The sequence below is a fragment of the Artemia sp. Qi Xiang Cuo genome, chromosome 3 (genome assembly GCF_049724085.1).
Source record: "Artemia sp. Qi Xiang Cuo chromosome 3, ASM4972408v1, whole genome shotgun sequence".
NCBI lineage: Eukaryota > Metazoa > Arthropoda > Branchiopoda > Anostraca > Artemiidae > Artemia > Artemia sp. Qi Xiang Cuo.
Genome location: NC_142796.1, coordinates 52,295,735 through 52,315,377, shown reverse-complemented (window position 1 = coordinate 52,315,377; position 19,643 = coordinate 52,295,735). Strand labels below are relative to the sequence as shown.

Sequence of the window (19,643 nt, the reverse complement as noted above, 5' to 3'; positions counted from 1 at the left end):
CCACATTAAAGTCACACTTGTCGATAAAATCAAAATACGCACGACTACAGCGCTAATTACGTTCGCCGTTCGTAATTTCTCGAGTTGAACATAGTTCAACTTTCAAGCATAAATTTCTTGACTGAGCAATCAGAGTCAAGGTTTAATGCATATTTTTTATAACTTGAAAAGCTGGAACTTATAACAGCGGTTTTTCTATCTGGGAGAGGAATCAGACAAAAGTTAAGAAGATTTAGTATTAGTAAGGAACAGTTGGACACAAATTACTGCTGGTGCACACTCTTGAAACTCATTTCTTGCAATTTTAATTTTTTGCTTTTTAAATACAAGTGTGACGCTAAAATCAAGAAAATTGCCTTGTTATTCATGATATTTGGCTTTCTTTATTGATAAATGTGACTATGATGTGGCACGGGCATAAGATTTTAAATTTGTGATTCTTGTTAGAAGGAGGGTGAAGCTGTTATATCGACAAAGGTCTTTCTCTAGTGTTCTTCTATTTATTCCAATAGCTTGTGTTTTTCTAGTATAAAGATTTTACCAAGCAATAGTCCCTACGGTACATTTTCGATACGGGTGAAATATCATGCAGTTTAATCTATTTTATTGGCTTTCCTGGACACCAAAATCAGCAATCGGTATCTCCAATTTTAGATGTCTTTATGTTTCTTGGTTAAAAAAAAAAAAAAAAAAAAAAAAAAAAAAAAAAAAAAAAAAAAACCTGGGCCCTGAAGAACGTGCTTAAGTTTTATCATTGACTGTCTTTTTCAATTCTTATTCGATGTTTAATAATTGAAATGCCTCGTCGGTGATAAATATAACACACAGGAAGTTAGTAGCATTTGGTAGTTATTCTTCAATTTTGATGTTTATTTATATTTTTGATGTTTCTTCTTTATATTCTTGTTTCCTTTTGGGTAGTAAAGCACGTAATAAAGAGGTAGTGAGATGGTAGTTTATTATTTATTTTTATTTTTTACATGCTGCCATAGAGGAAAGTAAGTGATATTCTTCAGTTTTAAATAAATATTGACAATGATTCCACTTATTCTCGAAAACTCGTTTTACAGAAATATTCAAAATTTGATATATTATAAAATGAAATAAAGATCCTGAGGGGTCGCTGACTTAAAAAATCCTGTTTACCAGTGGGTGACTGTCAAGCGTTGTACAAAATGTGCTATGCATGGTGCGAGCAGTTGTGGCTTCATGGAATTCTGCTTCATGTGGCAGGAACAGGGGTTATTTGAGATGCAGGGGAGGTGGCCAAGAGTAACCAACCCTACAGAAAAACCTATAAATGGTTCATATCTAAATCCTACAGGAAGATAACAGTGCGTTCCCTCTGAAAAATGCACTTTTTCGTGATAAATAAGGCACTAAGCTGGGGCGATATGTTATTTATTGAAGAAGAAGACGAAACTGCAATTCCCGTCCAGTGTTACGACTTGAGAATTTTTATCGAATATATCTCTCTTTTGTAGGGAATTTTGCCAAGCCATGGTCTACACGAATCATTTTTCTTTGGACTCTATGTTTATAGCCTTTTCCTTATGGTCTCTCATTCGTACATCCCAAGAATTCTTTTATTTTAGAAATTTAAGGCGTTGTAAAAACTTCATATTTTGTTGTTAGCGCGTCTGTAACGGTAGATCATTTTGAATAGCCATAGCTGGATTGATAGGAATAAAAAGAGTGAAGATTTGAGCAGTTTACGGCAAAGAAGAAGTGTGCCCTGTTTTGTTACCTATATCAAGCTAGGTAGTGCAATGAGGTGTTAGTAGTTGCCGTCGCAGGTGAATTAACTTGAAGTTCCAGACACACCAATCAACCAGACTTTTGAACATGTTGCTCAACCTAAAGATAAATTTAAAAACCCTTTTCCAAAAGACAAATTTTTCGAAAATAGTGAAGAGCCATGCTAAAACCTAACCAAGCAGAAAAAAAAAATCCTATAACAATTCAAACTTTAAACGACCAGAAAATACTATTAGTGAATAAATGAAACCAAAAACGAAAAGAAATTAAAACAAATAATCACATCAAACGTAAATATAACAGATACTGACATAGATAAATAAATAATTCTTAAAACGAGTAGAAATTAAAACGAATAATCAAGTCAAGCTTAAAACAACCAGAAGGTTACTAAAAACAGGAATGGGTTTACTACCTCCTACTACCCCTAACATTCTGAAGACTATTGCATCATTTACACTTTATTGAAAACTATATATTTTGAGCAGTCCTTTTTGATTTTTCAAAATGACGATAGAGTTAAAAATTAAATCAAATTAATAATTAGTTAACCGGAAAGAACTAGTGAAAACAAACTGAGGGTTTAATGTATAATGATTTTAATTCATGGGAATCTCAGCAACTGATAATAATAACTAGGTGACTGGAAAGAACTAATGAAAATAAACTGAAGGTTTAATGTATAATGATTTAAATTCATGGGGTTCTCAGCAATTCAAGATTTTATTAAACAACTTTTTATTTTTTTATTTTGTGAATATGAAAGAGTTTTTTTTAAAGATTTTTATAAAGCTGGCTTTTGCTGCAGATATTGATCTTCTTCCAAAAGCATGCTTAGAGGCTCATCAGGAGGTAATAAGAATATAGGTGTCAAATACATGCTAGGGTGCTACCCCCTAGGAATTTATCACTACCTTTATTGGTCAAGTTTTATTACCTTGTTCGTCAAGGCTCAGTTTCTGAATACCTCACTAATTTTTTTTTCTCCATCACTAAGACTTACTCAGTTTTTTTTCCAAAATATACTTTTTTCCAAGTAACCTTTGTAAATAAAAAAGAAAAGAAAAAAAATACAAAAAAATACAAAACAAAACAGTAAACAATTTTGAAAATTATATAGGAAATTGTATCAAGAACTGTAAGTAGACCAAAAGTATTAGACATCAACAAAAATAAAGTAGGGGATGTCAAGGTTGAACTGGACAAAATTCACCAACCACAAACATCCCATTTGTTAATAAATGGATAACCGAAATTTGGTGTTCTATAGATAAATCTCAGAATAAAGAATGCTTGAGATTTTTTTTCAGATTTTTGTTCTCTGAATTTTCTCAAAATCTGCAAACATGCCGGGGCTTGAGCCGGACAAACTAAAAAAATGCCAAAAATCTACCAGCAGTCATGTACAAACAGTAAATTCATCCACAAACAGTTTTTTTTTTTTTACTTCGAATGCAGTTGTAGAAAATAATAAAAATTATAAACTTGCTTGATTAAGACATATTGTGTGGCGAAAAATCAAATTCGAAGCAAAAGCTTTGAGGCACTCTGCTGGTTTCTCAACAGGAAAAAGGTTTTCGCAGACTTTGGAGAATATCAGAAAAATCCAAACTTGCAACATCTTCTGCCTTAGGGAGGACAAACCTTCCACTTTTCTTGCACATGAAATTAATCGTAGCTTCACCTTCTGCAATCTTCTGCCCTAAGCCAACATAGCAGAGGGTTGACTTCTTTAGCTGAAATTTGACAAGGACATAATCTCCTACTGACACGGAAGATGGACCGAACGGCAGGTCATCATTATTGTCTTCTTCGCTAAGGTGTAATGAATCATGAGATGAATCATCCAGCTCGGGATCTACCACGGGGGTCTCCTTAGGTTGTTTTTTCTCTCCCTTTCCAAACTTTTTGCCTCAATTTTTTCTTTTCTGGAGTGTCAGTGAGTATCCTGGTTTTGCCTGTTTTGTGGCGCTTACGAGAGCTTTTCGTGAACATTTGTCATAAGCAGGAAAGTTCTAATCATTTCTGGGTTTATTTTTGCCAACTGACTTGCAGGTTGGTGGCTGATGGCCTGGGAGCAGGACAGGGGTCAGTTGATCTTCCAGGAGTAGAAATATATTCGTTGCCTCCATACTGGCAAATTTCATCAAGTTCCTAGGCTGCTACATTTACCTGATTAGAACTTACTTGATCTTGAATGAGTCGGTCCATCACTTTGGACATGAGGAAATCTACCTCACTGAATATATTTCTATTGAAAGGCCAGATTCCAGCCTTTTTGAAAGAGGATGTGATATTGTCCGGTGAAAACTTCTCTAGGTAAGGCGATAGACAAACCTCAGGCACCTGGTGAATAGACATCCTTTTTCAAGGGTTTAACTGGAGCCACTCATTTCATTTTAGCTTAAGGGTTATTGAAAGAACCAAGAACACCAATATCTAAGGGTTGGAATTGGTGGGAACAATGTGGTGGAAAGTTAGAAGGACAATACCGTTTTCATTGTAGAAAGAAACACATCTTCGATCACGGTGACTCTCATGATTATCAAGCAAAAGGAGATGAGAATTATCTTTTGAAGAGCGGCAATGCTTCCAAAAGTTTTCTAGAGCCAACAAAAAAGTGTCGCCATTCACCCAACCCGACGGGTGTGCATGGCTAAGGGAGCCAGGAGGACCTCCTCCTACCATTTCTGGCTTGAATTTTTTTCGTGGGAAAATATGTTGTTTTGGTAAAATTTGGTAAAATGGTCGTAAGCAAAGAAATAAAAATTAATCTACTCTTGCCCATTTAGAGTAGAACCGGACACCATCCGGTTCAACCCGAAAAATAATGTCCAGATCACCCCCTCCCCCATCACAATCCGAGAAAAAGACCCATCTGGACTAAGAGCATTAAAGAAAAGGTAGATAGCGCAATTTTTTACGATTCTAGAATGACCGAAGAATTTTGAAAAACGAGCAAAAAAAATACTGATATTATAGTTACAACTTAGCACAACAAGGTGCCAGAAAAAAAAATTGACCTACCTAAAACAGTTTTTATTGTTTAACTTTCGAAAGGATCAATAAACCAGACTGGGAATTCTTCCTTGAGACATGAAGGTTAGATGACACTCCTACCAAATATTATAGCATAATTGCCAAAATGGTGTCTGAGTAATTGAGGGTGTCCGGTTCAACCCACGTCCAGTTCAATCCCAACCTCCTCTAGTTTATCCATTTGTAAGCAAAATAAACCATGGTGCATTATATTTTAATCACCACATATATGAGGGGAGGGGTTCATAGTCCTGAAACCCAACCACTGATTGTGCTGCAACCTATGTGGCTTTTTATTTGCCATAATCTTCAGGTCAAGCCGCATAAAATGGAAAACGTCTGTTTTTAGTCATCTTTCTAATCTTACATACTTTTGAATACTTCTTTGATCTCTCCATGTAAGGGGGAAGGGCTAAAAATCTATCACCGGTTTGCTGCTACGTGTGTGATTCATTATCTTGTATATTTTTAAAGTCATCAAATCAAAGGGCATGATCATCTAGCTAGAGTCATAATACTACTACTTACTATATGAAAGCTTGAGTAAAGCAAATACTTTGAATATTTACAAAGAGTGTTCAAACTTGGATGGCCTTTGCCGTTAGGGCATAAGCCAGATTAAGGTTATGAAGGAATCTATCTTATATCGGAAAGGCAAAAATTTGACAATGATATTTTAGTGGGAATTATAAAGTCAATTTTTTTTTCGTGAAATTCTTAATTTTGTTACTTCATGGGAAAGGCTCTCCAAAGCCCAAGAACTCAAACACTTATTGCGCTACTGCATACGTCAGACTTAATCTTAGGCTCATCAGGCAAATGAAGGTGATCACCAAACCTGACAAAAGCAGAACAAATTAATGGAAACTCCTTTTACGAGTAAAACCGACACATCAGTCTATTTCAAGTACTTTTAGTATTAGTCTAATTTTAGGGCACTGGTTCCCAACCAATTTTGGGTCATCCCTCACCTAGGCATTTCTAAGATTCTTATGCCCCCTCGTGATATTTAGATTTTGCTATTCAAATTGGTATCTTTTTACGGGTCTCCTCTGGGCATATTTTATGCTAATGAAAACTATTATTTGAATACAACACCTTATATACAAAATATGGCATCATTGCAAAACTATCATGTATCTGTTTATTCTTTATATGCAAATGAATGTGACGTCACTCACAAGTACAATTTTTTTTTATTGAGGCTTTAAAGTATATTCAGCCAAAAAGTGTACGTCCTGCCCATGATCCCCCGAATATTACCATCCCCACGGTGGGATTCACGCTTTTAGGGTAAGGGTACCAAAGGCTGAAATCCCTGCATAGCTTTGTAATGCTACTTATGTAAGTCCTTATTTGCCAAACTTCTAGATCCTTCAGATCAGTCATAAAAACACGAGACTTCAACTATAGAACTTATATATGAGATAAATATAGACGGAACCGAACAAATTAAATAACTACTGAATGCCCTCCGATTTTCCAACAGACAATTTACGGTAAATTTCTTCAAGGGGAGCAAAATTTCAGCTGAGTTAAAACGAATCATAGATAATAAAAAGTAAGTAAATTAACCTGACATAACAGCTTGAACAAAAAAAGCCGAAGGGAATGTAATTCATCTCCTTAAAAAAATGTAAGATTTATGACTTTCTAACGTCAGAAAGACCCATAATGTAGCTTTTTTCAGGAAATGTCGTGTAACAAAAGAAATGACATTTTTATGGAGACTCTTATTTTTATCTTCATTCTTGACAACTCTCTCTCAACTTTTCTTTGTCGAACTATTTATTTCGGGCTCCACTACTCCTTGTAAGGTGGTCTAACGATAAATTAGTGTAGTTATCATTATGCTAAATTGTTTGTTAATATTGTTCGTATTAAGTGACTTTATGGCGCTAAGTATGTAATTTTCTTTGCTAACTGGTTAACTTACGTCATGTTAAGGATAACCTTTCACGCTTAAACACGTCCTTTTATAAGTAGCTTAACATAAAAATCCATAAAAAGCTATCATAATCATCACAGTTATTATAGGCAATCTACTCAAAAACTAAAATGTTAAATGAAGATCGACATTAAACTTTCGATCAAGCCTGATAAGCTATTTAGGAAAAGCTTACTAACTTACTCCAAAAATTTATAAATTTCTCATCCATAAATTTGATGTTATTGCTACTATGCTGTCTTTTCCATAGCGTAACATCCAATCACGTAACGTAATGTGCTCGATTCTACTTGAACCTACCTATTTTCCGGACCAAATTTTCTCCGTCAGATCATATAGCGTAAACTCTTAAATTACGCTAGTGTGAAAACTTCTACGGCGTAGTGTGAAAGCACCATAAACGTTTTTGTTGTATCCTGAGAAAGGAGGCTTTACGACTTCCCTTTCGTAGAAAGAGCTATAAACTATTTTCCACTTCGAATGATAAAGAGTATAAGAACTAATAAAGCTAAGGAAAAAAAACTAATAAAAATTTTAATTCAGATACTAAGCATTGGAAAAAAAACTTTTTTTTCTGTGAGTACTAAAGCCTATCTAAAAAAAACATAAAACCCTTCATGATTTTGCGTGCCATTCTTTCGAGCCGTTGGCAGACTCGTCAAGCTGAGTTGAGACTAAAGCCACAAAGACCCAATGCCTCCAACGGACATCTATAGAGGCGATACAAAGCAGATTACCCTGCACGGCCCCATGCAAGAATGACACGCAAAATATAGAGGGGTTGTACATTTTTCAGACATTTCATTGTAAGCATATAAAAAGTTTTGTTTCTTCAAAGTTCACTGACTTAATAAAAAATTAGCCCTTTTTATGTTTTATTTCATTTTAAGTATATGTCGAGTGCCAACATGGTTTTCAAAAATGTTTATAAATCCGTTTTCTATCAGTTACTGACAAGTTGTAGAAATAATCAACATTATTATTATAAATCATAGTTCTAATTTGATTCGCAAGTTTATTCTTAAACCATATTCTTTCAACTACTTAGAGAGCCTGCTAAAAATAGAGTAAAACAGTGGTGGATTCATTGATTGGATAAAATTACATCCCTCCCCCGTTTGCTTGGGTCCTGTTTGCATTTATACAGGTTAATACTGAGCAAATACAGGTTTCATTAACAAATCTGTCGAGAAAAATTAAATTTAGGTGGTTTTCTAGAGCTCAATAGGTTAATAAATATATATATATATATATATATATATATATATATATATATATATATATATATATATATATATATATATATATATATATATATATATATATATAAGGTATATATAAGGTATGTATATATACCTTTGTTAGCCATTGATACGAAAACAAAATAACTGCATTTTGTGCTCGAAGATTCTAAAAATCACTTATACTAAAGTTTTTCCCAGTACAATTTTAATTCTGAAATTTCCCGCTTAAATTGAGTGACAGATTTGATTAACAACGTTATCAACTATACATTTTTTTGCCATCAATTATTGACCAATTAATAACCAATAGCATTCCATTTTTGTTGGCCTCAGGTGGTTCGGTAATCCAATAAGCTGTCATTTGTGGTAGTATTCTGCTGGACCAAAAAGCTGATAAACAAAAAGTCAAGGAAAAGGGCTTACAATTGAATATGTATCAAATTAAAATAATTTGTTTATTTGAATATGTGTTTGATTTATTTTTAAATTTAATGTTAAACTGTAATTTAGTTTAATTTTTCAATTAATCTTTATTTCTTTATTTTATTTCAATTGTTTTTACTTTATTTTTCATAAATAAAGATATTTTCATCTGGGTTCAAACTTTTGTGTCTAGTTTCAGACAAGCTTATTTTGCCGATTTCTCTTGTTATTTAAGAGACACGTTTAAGCTTTCAGTTCAATGAGTTAATTACCTACTACTGCCAAGTTTTAGAGAGGGGGAACAGAGTAATTCAACTAATCGAAACTTCCAACTTCAATCACTTTGGATTAGGAGTGTTTATTATCAGAAGGACATAAATACTTCTTTTGATCCTGGTATAATATTTTATGGAAGGGATTGAAAGTCTTGTCTAATGTTCACACCTGCTTAAATCATACAATTTATTATCAAGTTTGTGATTAATAGCAAATAAGCCTTTTGAAGAAATATAGGCTTACTTGCAGTCGTTTAGACCTATATCAGGAAATCAAACACCAGAGCTAGTCCTTGTGAGAGTTTTCTGGGAATAAATGTTTTTATGTCTTGTTGGACAGATACACAGATGGGGGCCTCAGGATCCCTGAAACCCCAAAGGTGGTGGGATTCTCAGATAAGTCTCTGGTGTTAATTTTTTTTTCAGCAATATTCTTCGAGCGAAACGACTATAAAAAAAAAATTAATTGAATAAAAAACAAGGAACGTGCAGGAAAAAACAGCCCAGCTAGATTCGTGGAGTGCACACAGCTTTTGCCACATTGGTAGTAAAAGGCGCAAGAAGAGGTACAAATAGTTCCGTAGTAACACCGTCCATTTGTAGTAAGGTAATGCGGAAGTAAAAAACTTACTGAAAGTTAGAGGAGTATTATACAACTTCAGTGGCGTGAAAATCTAAGAAAAACATTTTGCTTGGATTTTCTTCAAGTTTTATATTGACATAATCAAGAAAATATTGAAATAAAATTTACTTCCAACAGACGTATATAAGAAACCAAAACCCAAATATAGCACCCTGAGCCGGTTTGGTCATTTCTGCCTTTATTCTATTTTGTATTTCCTTTCTTCCGTTCTTCTGTTTCTTCTTTCTTTCTATCCTTTATTTCCGTTCTGTATGAAATCGAATCAAATGCAAAAAAGTAAAATATGACATGCAGGATTTTCAATTTTTTCGCTAGAAATAATCTTGTATTTTGATAATTTTGTGTGACCAGTAATAGTTGAGATTTTTCATGAAAGTCAATCTATTTTTTTTAAAAGCCCGGTATTAGCTGCATAAAAGTGTCAATTTACCCTACGCAATTTATGCTGAGCATTAGACATATTTCTTAGAATAGAAATGGTTAAAAATGCCTAAAATAAATTATAAGTTGTAATTTTATTCTCTTTTATGAGGAGAGGATTCTTCGAGAAATTTTTCTCGAGGATTCATCGACCCCTTCTACTTCTGCACTATTAAATACATGAATGTGGTCATATTCTTCACACTCAAAATACTTTTGCAACAAAAGTGAAGCTTACACCAACATGAAAGGTTAAAGTGTAAACCCTATGGAGAAATCACTCACGAAAGATTCGAAAGTTTGGGGTCTAAAATTTACCTTTTCCGGCTTCTAGCTAAGTCCAACGATTTTTTTTACTAAATATTCTTAATAAGATAAGACATATTCACAAGCAAAAAAAAAAATCAGAACCAAATTACAACTTAGTTGGTGCTTGTGTTGAAAATGCTAAGTTTCAACTATTTAGTTTCACCTATACAGCCATGTTACCTTCCTATCGAAACCTGTGCCCTATTGGAAAACATAAAGAAGTTGAAGAGAAAGGCAAGATAACTATATTTATTTACTTTACATGCACATATGGCTGCTTATTCAAAGCTTAATGAGAATCAAGTGGCTAAACCTATAGTCAAAGTTAGTGTATCTGTGAAAAACCACGGTTTCGTTCTATCAGTTAACTGGCCAGTATTGCAAATTTAAAAGAAACTGAAGAGAAAAGTAAAAGAAAAACTATGTTTATTTGTAAAAAAATCAGAGTTCCACGATACTTCTGACTCGAATTCGGCACTAATGGTCCACGGCTCCGGTGCCATTTCCGGCAACTCATGGCCAGAAATGGCGATACTTATCTGTTCTATTTTCAAAATTAACATATGTGTTGACCATATTCGTCACCCAGAAACATCCTCTTGATGTTATATCATGCGGATATCATCTGAACTGTAGATGTCACCTATTTAGTTCCGCCTGTACTTTTAATAAGTCAAAAACGTCTTTGTCCATTAACATAGATGTATTCAATTAATGTATAAGGTATCGTACATGTTTTTATAATATATAGTTAGTTCCAGCTCCAAAGATCCGGATATTTGACAGCAAAAATCGAGAAGAAGATGAGATTTATTACACGCCTGGGAGCCCTCTGGAACTCAAATGCTTAATAAGGAGCTTGGTTATTCCTCTTCATCAGCCTGCAGCGAAGCTATCTTGGACTCTGAATGGAAAACAACTTTCTTCTTTTCCATTTAACGTTGGTCTCAGGTAGGCAGGCCATGATCTTCGTATATTTTTTGTATGTTAAGCCATCAAGTAGTCCAATTGGACTACTTGATTGTACTACATCCTAGCCCAATTGGGGCTGTGACATAATTAATTTTAAATTTTGTTGGAGGGGGGATTTCGCTTTTAGCAATAGCCTAGTCCATAATCTCTTCTAAAGTAAACAATATAATAACAAAATACTTAATTAATTACGTTGAGAATATTTATTATATTCAAATGCTGGTCTCAGGTGTGTAAGCCATGATCCTCGTGCTGCTTTTGTGTAATAACCTATTAAGAAGCATTTGATGCTTCAATGATTCTGTGAAATCATTAATCCTTATTTTTTGGGGGGGGTACATTATTCTTTTGGCAACATCTTTATCCTTGACCTCCTCTGAAGTAAACATATAGTAACACAATTCTTAATTTGTTCCATTTAGGAACTATATTGCATTCGGATATTGATCTCAGGTAGGCAAACCGTTGTCCTTAGATAGCTTTTTTGCATCTTAAGCCATCAAGATGAATTTAGCGTATCAATGGGTGTATGACATCATTAATTTTCATTTTTAGTAATGGGGCGGTTACAATACTCTTTAGGTAGCCAGTCTCGTCCATAGTCTCTTCTAAAGTGGACAATATAATAACACGATTCTTTATTTATTACATTCTGAAAATTTTTTATATTTAGATATTGGTTTCAGGTATGCAAGCAATGCTCCTCACATAATTGCTGTAGTGTAACCCATCAAGAAGCACATGGTTCTTCAGTGGTGCTATGGCGTCATTAATTCTTGTTTTTGATGGAGGTGGGGCGGGAGGTACATTGTTTCTTAAGTAACAGTCTAGTCCTTTTCTCTACAGAAGCAAACGGCACAGGAACATAATTCTTTATTTATTAAAGTCAGAAAATACATTAAAATCATACGTTGGTCTCAGGTAGGCAGGCCATGATCTTTACATAATTTTGCATGTGTAACCATCAAGAAACATGTGGTAATTCAATAGCGTTGTGGCGTCATTAATTCTCGGTTGTATTTTTTGGTTGGGGGAGGGGGTTACATTTTTCTCTTGGTAACGTTTTCTTTTGTTAACAGTAGCCTCTTCTGAAGTACGCAATATAATAGCAAAATTCATAGTTATAATTGCATCAAGCCATCAAGAAGTATATGGTTCTTTAGTGTTTCTTTGGATAATTAATTCTATTTGGGTTTTTTAGTTTGGGGACTACCGCATATAATCATGAAACTGTTGATGTGTTACCTCTTCTTATTTATTTTACTTTTGCGTTAGACTGGGTGCAAGATAGAAGAGTTGCTTTTGGTAATAGACTCTATAGGTATATTTTATATTTTCTTTTCAGCTGGCCCATTTTCTGCAAAATAGCCTACGTCTTACAATTTTAAAATCAATTAAAAAAGTTTATAACAGTCTAATCTGTCAATTTTCAGGTTCAATCAGTTCACATGAAATAAAATTTTAATCAATTATAAATGAGCCTATTTGTAATATCTCTACTTCTATTAGTACACACTGCATTATAAATGGAACTAGTTGTTTTGAACTCCATTCAGATACTTGGTGAAACGCTACTAGTGTCACATGGTGACAATATCACATTATCAGTGGCATTATTTGTTTTAAAATCCATTCAGACCAATGGTGAAGTCCTACTAGTGCCACATGGTCATAGTACTACATTGTCAGTAGCATTAGTTAATTTGAACCCATTCAGGGCAATGGTGAATTCCCATTAGTACCACACAGTGATAATCCCTTATTTTAGTGGCACTAGTTGTTTTAAGCTCCATTCAAACACAGTGATGTGCCACTAGCACCGCGTGGTGAAAATGTCATCTTATCGTGTCAGGGCTTCTTGAATCTGATCAGTGACACAAGTTGTTTTATTTTTAATTAGACCCATGGTGAAGTGCTAAAATTTCTTCTCTTGTTTGCGTCCCATACAGTTTGAATCTAAACTTTACATTCTTCCCTTTTTTTCAAAACATATGAAAAGTCTACCCTTTCAACCTAAAAGAATACCATACAGGACAACCTGCATGGCAGAATTAACAGTTAGCTTAATTGTTCAAGGCCCATCAATATTGAGACTTTAAAAACACCAAAAACTAGCTTATTTTAAAATACAGTATAGCTTCCCAGCATTGCCTTTAAAATCCGGTATTTCATCAAATATGTAAAAAGTCTACCATTTAGAAAAAAATGCAATATAGGGATGCCCTTCAAGGCTGAGTAAGGCTAGGTATTTTATTTAAGGTCCATTAAGAATAATATTTTAAACAAACAAAAAATTGGCTTATCTTAAAGTCCGGTACTGCCTATTACAAAACTCAGTATTGCGCTTGAAATGAGGTATTTCATAAAACATTTAAAAAGTCTATCCTTTCAACCTAAGAGAATATCAAATAAGATGCCCTGCGTAGCTTAATATACAAATACTTTATTTTTTAAGGCCTGTTAACAATGAAATGTTAAAAACACCAAAAATTAGCTATTAAAAAATTTGTATGGCCTAATCATACTGATCGTACCAGCCATCACTATAGTCAAGCCAAATTACAAAGTAAAAGGATGTAAAATGATAAAAATTGAAAAATTCTCTATCTATCATTGAGATTTTCCTTCCCTTACAGTATTTTGCGCTTAATTAATTTATAATATAGGTTAAACTGCCCAATGTATTTAAAGATAGTTACCAACCCAAATTGTCCTCACTAGCCAGCCTAAACTAACTTTAAATCAGTTCGGCTTAGGCCTTAGCCAGCTAATTCGTTCTAGAAATTAGAATTACCTGATCCTTGAAATTAGTAAGAGATCTTCTTTTGAGTTCATCCTTATAAATAAGGAATAAAGTTTAATCAATTCTTTAAAAGCTCCCGGGGTATATTACCATGTTTGTTCCAAGTTACTCCAAAAAAAAGATAGTTAACATATTCGAATTACAGATAGCGCTCCAAGTGATCCAAGAATCGGTGTATTCATTTGGCGGCGGGGAATAAGTGGAGCTTTGAGAAATATGTGTTGAGATAATTTGAGGGGGTTCAAATATTACATAAGATTTGCGGTATTTTTAAAGATACCCAATCAAAAAAAAAATTGGAGCTTATTCTAACAGGTCAGCCTAAACCAAGTCTCAAATGAGTTCTGCTTAGCTTTAAGCCATTTGAACTTATTCAAGAGGTGTTATAAGCCCGAATCTGGGTGTTAGTAATATGGTTTGTTCTACCTTTGACCTAGCTATTCTTGAAATACGGACAAATTTTTCTTCAATCAAAATTGTTGTCAACTATCGAAAACCGACAGTTTATTGACTCAATTTATAGATGACACTGTGAGCACTCAAAAAACGCATATATTAACCTGGTTGTTCTTGGAGGCGATATAAAGAGATAAGCATAGTTTTGAGGAAAATATTTAAGATAATTTGACGGAATTCAAATATTCTTCAAAATTTACGCCACAGATGCTCAAAGTTCAAATGGCCTCCAAAACTATTTTTAAGTTAGTTCCACCTATATATTAGCCAGTTGAACTCATATCTTAGAAAGTATTCTCACTGGTCACCATAAGCTAAGATTCAAATCTGTTTAACTTAGGCCTGGGTCAGTTTAACTGATTCAAGATATTTTACAAACCTGAACCTCAAAACAAAACTGTTTCGAGGATTATCAAACTGTTCGTTGTAACAAACTGTAGCTAAGGAATCACTTGGCCCAATAGTCACTGGAACTCAAAAAACAGAATTTTGATATCAATAGATACATCCAAAAGAATTGGATTTATAAGATAATTCCAAATATATAATATTCATTAACTTTAGTGTTACTTATCAAAACCTACGAGCCTGGGAAAAATTGTCTAATTTTTGAGAAAGGGGAAAACACTCCCACAAAGTAAAAAAAAATCTTAATAAAAAATTTCACCGTCAGATTCAGCGTATCAGAGAACCGGGCCATAGAGGTTTAAAGCTTCCATAAGCAAAAACATGGAATTTTCATTTTTTTTTTTTTGCCAGAGGAAAGATCATGGATTCGTTGTATTTGTTTTTTTGCTGTTTTCTTTTTTTGTCATAGGGGTGGTCCATGCAAACCAATTGTCCTAGAAGATTGGCAAAAGGCACATTAGAACGTAAATTAAAAGACCTAGTGCCCTTTTTAAGCGATCAAAAGGATTGGAGGCACCTAGCCCCGCTCCCACGACCCTCTTCCCCAAAGTCGCTTGATCAAAATTTTGAAATAGCAATGGTGTTCACCATAGTTGAAAGATCCAATAACTATGCCTTTAGGGGTAAAATGACCCCCAAAGCCCTTGAGGAAAAGCTTTGTAAGTTATGAAATTACCAATTTTTTTTTTGTATTTAAAGTTATTGTATTCTTGTAAGTACAGTATTTGTTATTGGGAAGTATACAGGCATTCCTTGGACGGGGGATTTTCTTCTGGGGGTAGATTTACATGGGGAGAATTTTCCGTGGGGAGGAAAGTTTACGATGGGAAAATTTCCAGGGGAAATTTTACACTGGGGGGATTTCACAGAATTCTTATACAAGTTCTTTTTATTTGTTTTACTTTCTTTTTGACGACCCAATTTTGCAAGTGGGGATGTTCCAGGGAAAATTTTCGGATGAAATTTTTAGCTGGTTTTGAATTGTCTGTTAATTTTTCAGTCGTTTGGGGGGTGGAGGGAATTTCCGCAGGATGAATTCTCAATTGGAGATTTTTTACAAAAGGAATCCTCCATGGGGGACTTTTCGACGGAAGGAACTTCCTACAGGGGGAGGGGGATTTCGGGAAAAAATTTCCGCAGAAGGGAGGATTTCCAGAGTGATTGGAAAAAGGTTAGGAATAAGAGTCTGTTAGGAATAAGAGTCTTGAAGATGGCGTTCTGCCATCTTCAAGGAGGGTCAGAGGGGTCAGATGGTCTAAATAAGAAATCTCTAAAATTATTTTCAATGAGAGTAAATTTCCTTAGATCTTCCTTCTTCTCAGATTCCATCTGCTTACCCTTAAGTACAGAAAATAGAAAAATACATACATTTTACCAATTTGCGCTATTTTATTTACGCTCTACTGAAATAAAAAGCATCTGACCGTGGATTGTCAGTTTAATTTACATATACTGATATTTATTCCTTTTAGTTTTGATAATTTTGCATTTATTACAGTAAATAAGTGAAATCATTTAAAACGTATTTTGTTTTCTTACCTACTTTTACTTACTTACTTGTTGCAGACTCAAGCATCTCCGCTCTCCCTGGCGTCCAGTAGCTTCGTCATTAAAGTAAGCCAAGAGTCTTGGTCGTTTGCGAGTGGCTCAATCAAATCGAGCCAGGACTTTTCCCATCTCCGTCCATACTTCTTGAAGCCACCGATTGGGTCTAGGTCAGCCTTGATACAGGCGAGCCACGTTTTCTTTTGTCCCCCATGTCACTTTTTCCATCCCGAAAGAGGTGTACATCTGAGGGCTTTATTGACAAAGGTGTGGTGTGGGCGGCGAAGTGTATAACCGAACCATCGGAGTCATCTTTATTTAATTATAGTGGCCAAATCAGAGAGCTGATAGCAGATTTTGCGGAGTTCGACATTGCTGACACGATCAAGGAGTTTAGTGCCTAAATCTAAAAATAGTTTTGGAGGTCATTTGAACTTTGAGCATCTGTGGTATAAATTTTAAAGAATATTTGAATTCCGTCAAATTATCTTAAATATTTTCCTCAAAACTATGCTTATCTCTTTATATCGCCTCCAAGAACAACCAGGTTAATATACGCGTTTTTGGATTGTTTAAAATGTCATCTATAAATTGAATCAATAAACTATTGGTTTTCCGCAAAACTTGCTATAACCGTGGTAATTTACCTGACAAGCTTTTCAAAGACTTTATGAAACATTATTCCTTGTCAAAATGCTAACTCAAAACCAGATCTCCTACCCAGAATCAGTTCAACTGAGTGAGACCAAAGTTTGACTGATTAAGTTAAATTATGAACAGACTTGAACAGTTTTGATTCAGCCGGCAGAAGAGCTTTAATGAAGGTCCTATCCGCGTACACTATAGCAAATATGTACATTAAATGATTATTGTTTTGCAAGAGAACAATATTACTGCAGTGAAGGTAGGAAGTGAGGTTAGTAGCTAGTTTGGTGCTGAATCAGGAGCTAAGCAGGGTTGTCTTCCACTGTTTGTATGAAGTATTTTCATGTACTTTGTCCTAATAAGAACGAAAAAAATTCTGGGAGGGAAATGAGGCAAATGTGAATGTAAAAATCTCCTAGACTCTGGCTATGCTAGTGATTTCAGTGTTCTAGTTAAAAATGTTAGCAAAATGAATGAACTTTTGGAGGTTTTGGGATTTCAGAGTGCAAGAATGGGCAAATTGGAAATGTGAAGGCTCAGGTTTTTTTTTCACAATTGAAAATAGTTTGGAAGAATAAGAAGGTAAGTCAGCAATCCAAGAATAGAATATCGGAATCTACGGCGATGACAGTTGCCAAGTATGGTTATCAAACGTAGGAGCTTTAAAAGACAGAGAAAGATGAGTTAGATATTTTCAAGAAGAATTTTCGGTACTTGCGTCTTATAGCCACCACATCGCCTTTCCAATTTGATCGACTGGACAAGGCGTCATTTAGAGAATCATGACTACCTACATTTAGGACCCAGATCAAGCAAGATCAAGAAGGGTCAAGAAGAAACAAGGATCAAGAAAAAACAAGCAGGAGTTTTCAGAACGAACTGTCTTACCTCTTTGGATAGAACTAATGTTGTTCAAGCCATGCTTGCTTACAAGAATCTTAAAATCTTTTTCAAACGGCTCGGCATACTTTCCAAAGAAAGTAGCTTCTTTGAAGCTACTTCAAAGAAGTAGAAAATAGTCTCAAAAACGTCTGGGTAAATACCGCAGATGTGTTGACGTTACAGTACTCAGGAAGTAAAGCTGTGAAAACAGAATTTACACCAACTGGAAAATAGACTTACACTGGAAAACTGCAGGATCTAGCCATTAAAGGGCACCGATAATAACAACTTTAAAAATGGATTCAGGCAGGATGGACTAGACTACTTTCACGGTCTTTTGGGAATAGAAGAGGATGTCCCTATCTTAAAACCAGAAACTTCGTTGTTTTGGTCAATTCGTTATTTTTTTGGGTACCCATAGTCTCCAAAGAAAGGGTTTCATATATAGCCTAGAATTTGTTATTCGGAAATATTCGGGCATTTTCTAGGGTGTGATTTTTGTGGGGGGATTTTCTACGGAAAGAGTTTTCCGTGGGAAACAAGTTATCTGGGGGAACTTTACAGGAGAAAATTTACAGGGGGATGGGAATTTCCTAGTATTATTTGAAAACCGCCACGAATTAAATAAAAAAAAATCAACTGGAAGTAAGGAGCAACATTAAAACTTAAAACGAACAGAAATTATTCTGTATAAGAAGGGGAGGGGGGCTTCCCCCAAGTAAAAAAAAGATCATGGCAGTGTTTGTTCTATATTAAATTCAAATTAGAAAAGGCAAAGATTAACTATAAGAGCAAAGTTTTTCTAGGGGAGTAAAGAGCGAAGTTGAAACTAAAAAAGAACAAAATTATTGCTTCACAGTCTATCTACCATACATCGATAAAACTAGCGCAAATGAGCGAACTGATAATATTTCCCTATGTTTGTATGGTTATAGAAAGCTAGCGCTTTTCTGAAAACACCCAAAGGCCATTATAAAAAAAGAAAACAAGAAAACTGATTCAGGAGTCAAAAACGAGTGCATAGTCTGACAAGAACACGAATCTATAACACGCTTTTCATAGTTTTACACCAGCTCTGATATTAGTAGTTTCCTGCTTATAATTAAAATTGTCTAAAAAATTAAGCATTAAAATAAATATTATTTTAATAGCCACAAAGTCATTGATCAGCACACACAAATAATGGATTGATTTATCAGGTAACATTTTGGTCTCAACAGCTATATCACCAATAGTGAGTAATATACAAATTTAAATTGCAAAATACACACTTTAGTGTTACTCGAAATGAAGAACAAATAAACCATAACATAAACACCGGAAATTCGGTTATTTCTCTCTATACAACGGAAAATTTTAAGTTTCGAATGCAAACTTTAGAGTTAGTCTATAATCCTAATACCATCAAGTTGGGCTTACTTCGGACATGTCAATAACCTAATCATGAAATGTCATTTTCAGAACCAAAACGAGATTCAATCATTGGACTGAGCTCAAGGTGCAGAAGTGATACCAAATTACACGAAAAATAAAATGAAATAAAGCAGCAATCTTTATTTTTAATTTAATAATCTTTAATTTTTATTTAATAAGGCAACAATCAACAATCTAAAATGCTTTATCTTTTTTCAAAAAGTGTCCTTAATTAGTTTGCTTCTACCGTACCAAAACTCCTAAATTGTTTTGTGTTTTCAGTAAAGCGCTAGTTTTCTACAATCATGCAAACCTAGGGAAATATTATCAGTTGGTTTATTTGCACTAGTTTTATCGATGCATGTTAGATTAATTAAAAAAAGTTTTTCCACAAAATAAGTTTTTCAAAGAAAAGTAAAGAACTCCATTAAGCAAAAAATGATCAAAAATTAAATCAAAT

The 19,643-nt window shown here is 34.3% G+C and overlaps 1 protein-coding gene across 2 annotated transcripts in view; it reads left to right on the top strand.

Moving 5' to 3' along the window:
• Positions 1-19,643, top strand: part of LOC148954267 (limbic system-associated membrane protein-like) — a 423,287-nt gene that overhangs the window by 389,115 nt on the left and 14,529 nt on the right. For both annotated transcript variants that reach the window (XM_089086138.1, XM_089086139.1), the window contains exon 4: positions 10,815-11,010. In XM_089086138.1, coding sequence (XP_088942264.1) covers positions 10,815-11,010 — 196 coding nt within the window. The remainder of the gene's footprint in view (positions 1-10,814; positions 11,011-19,643) is intronic.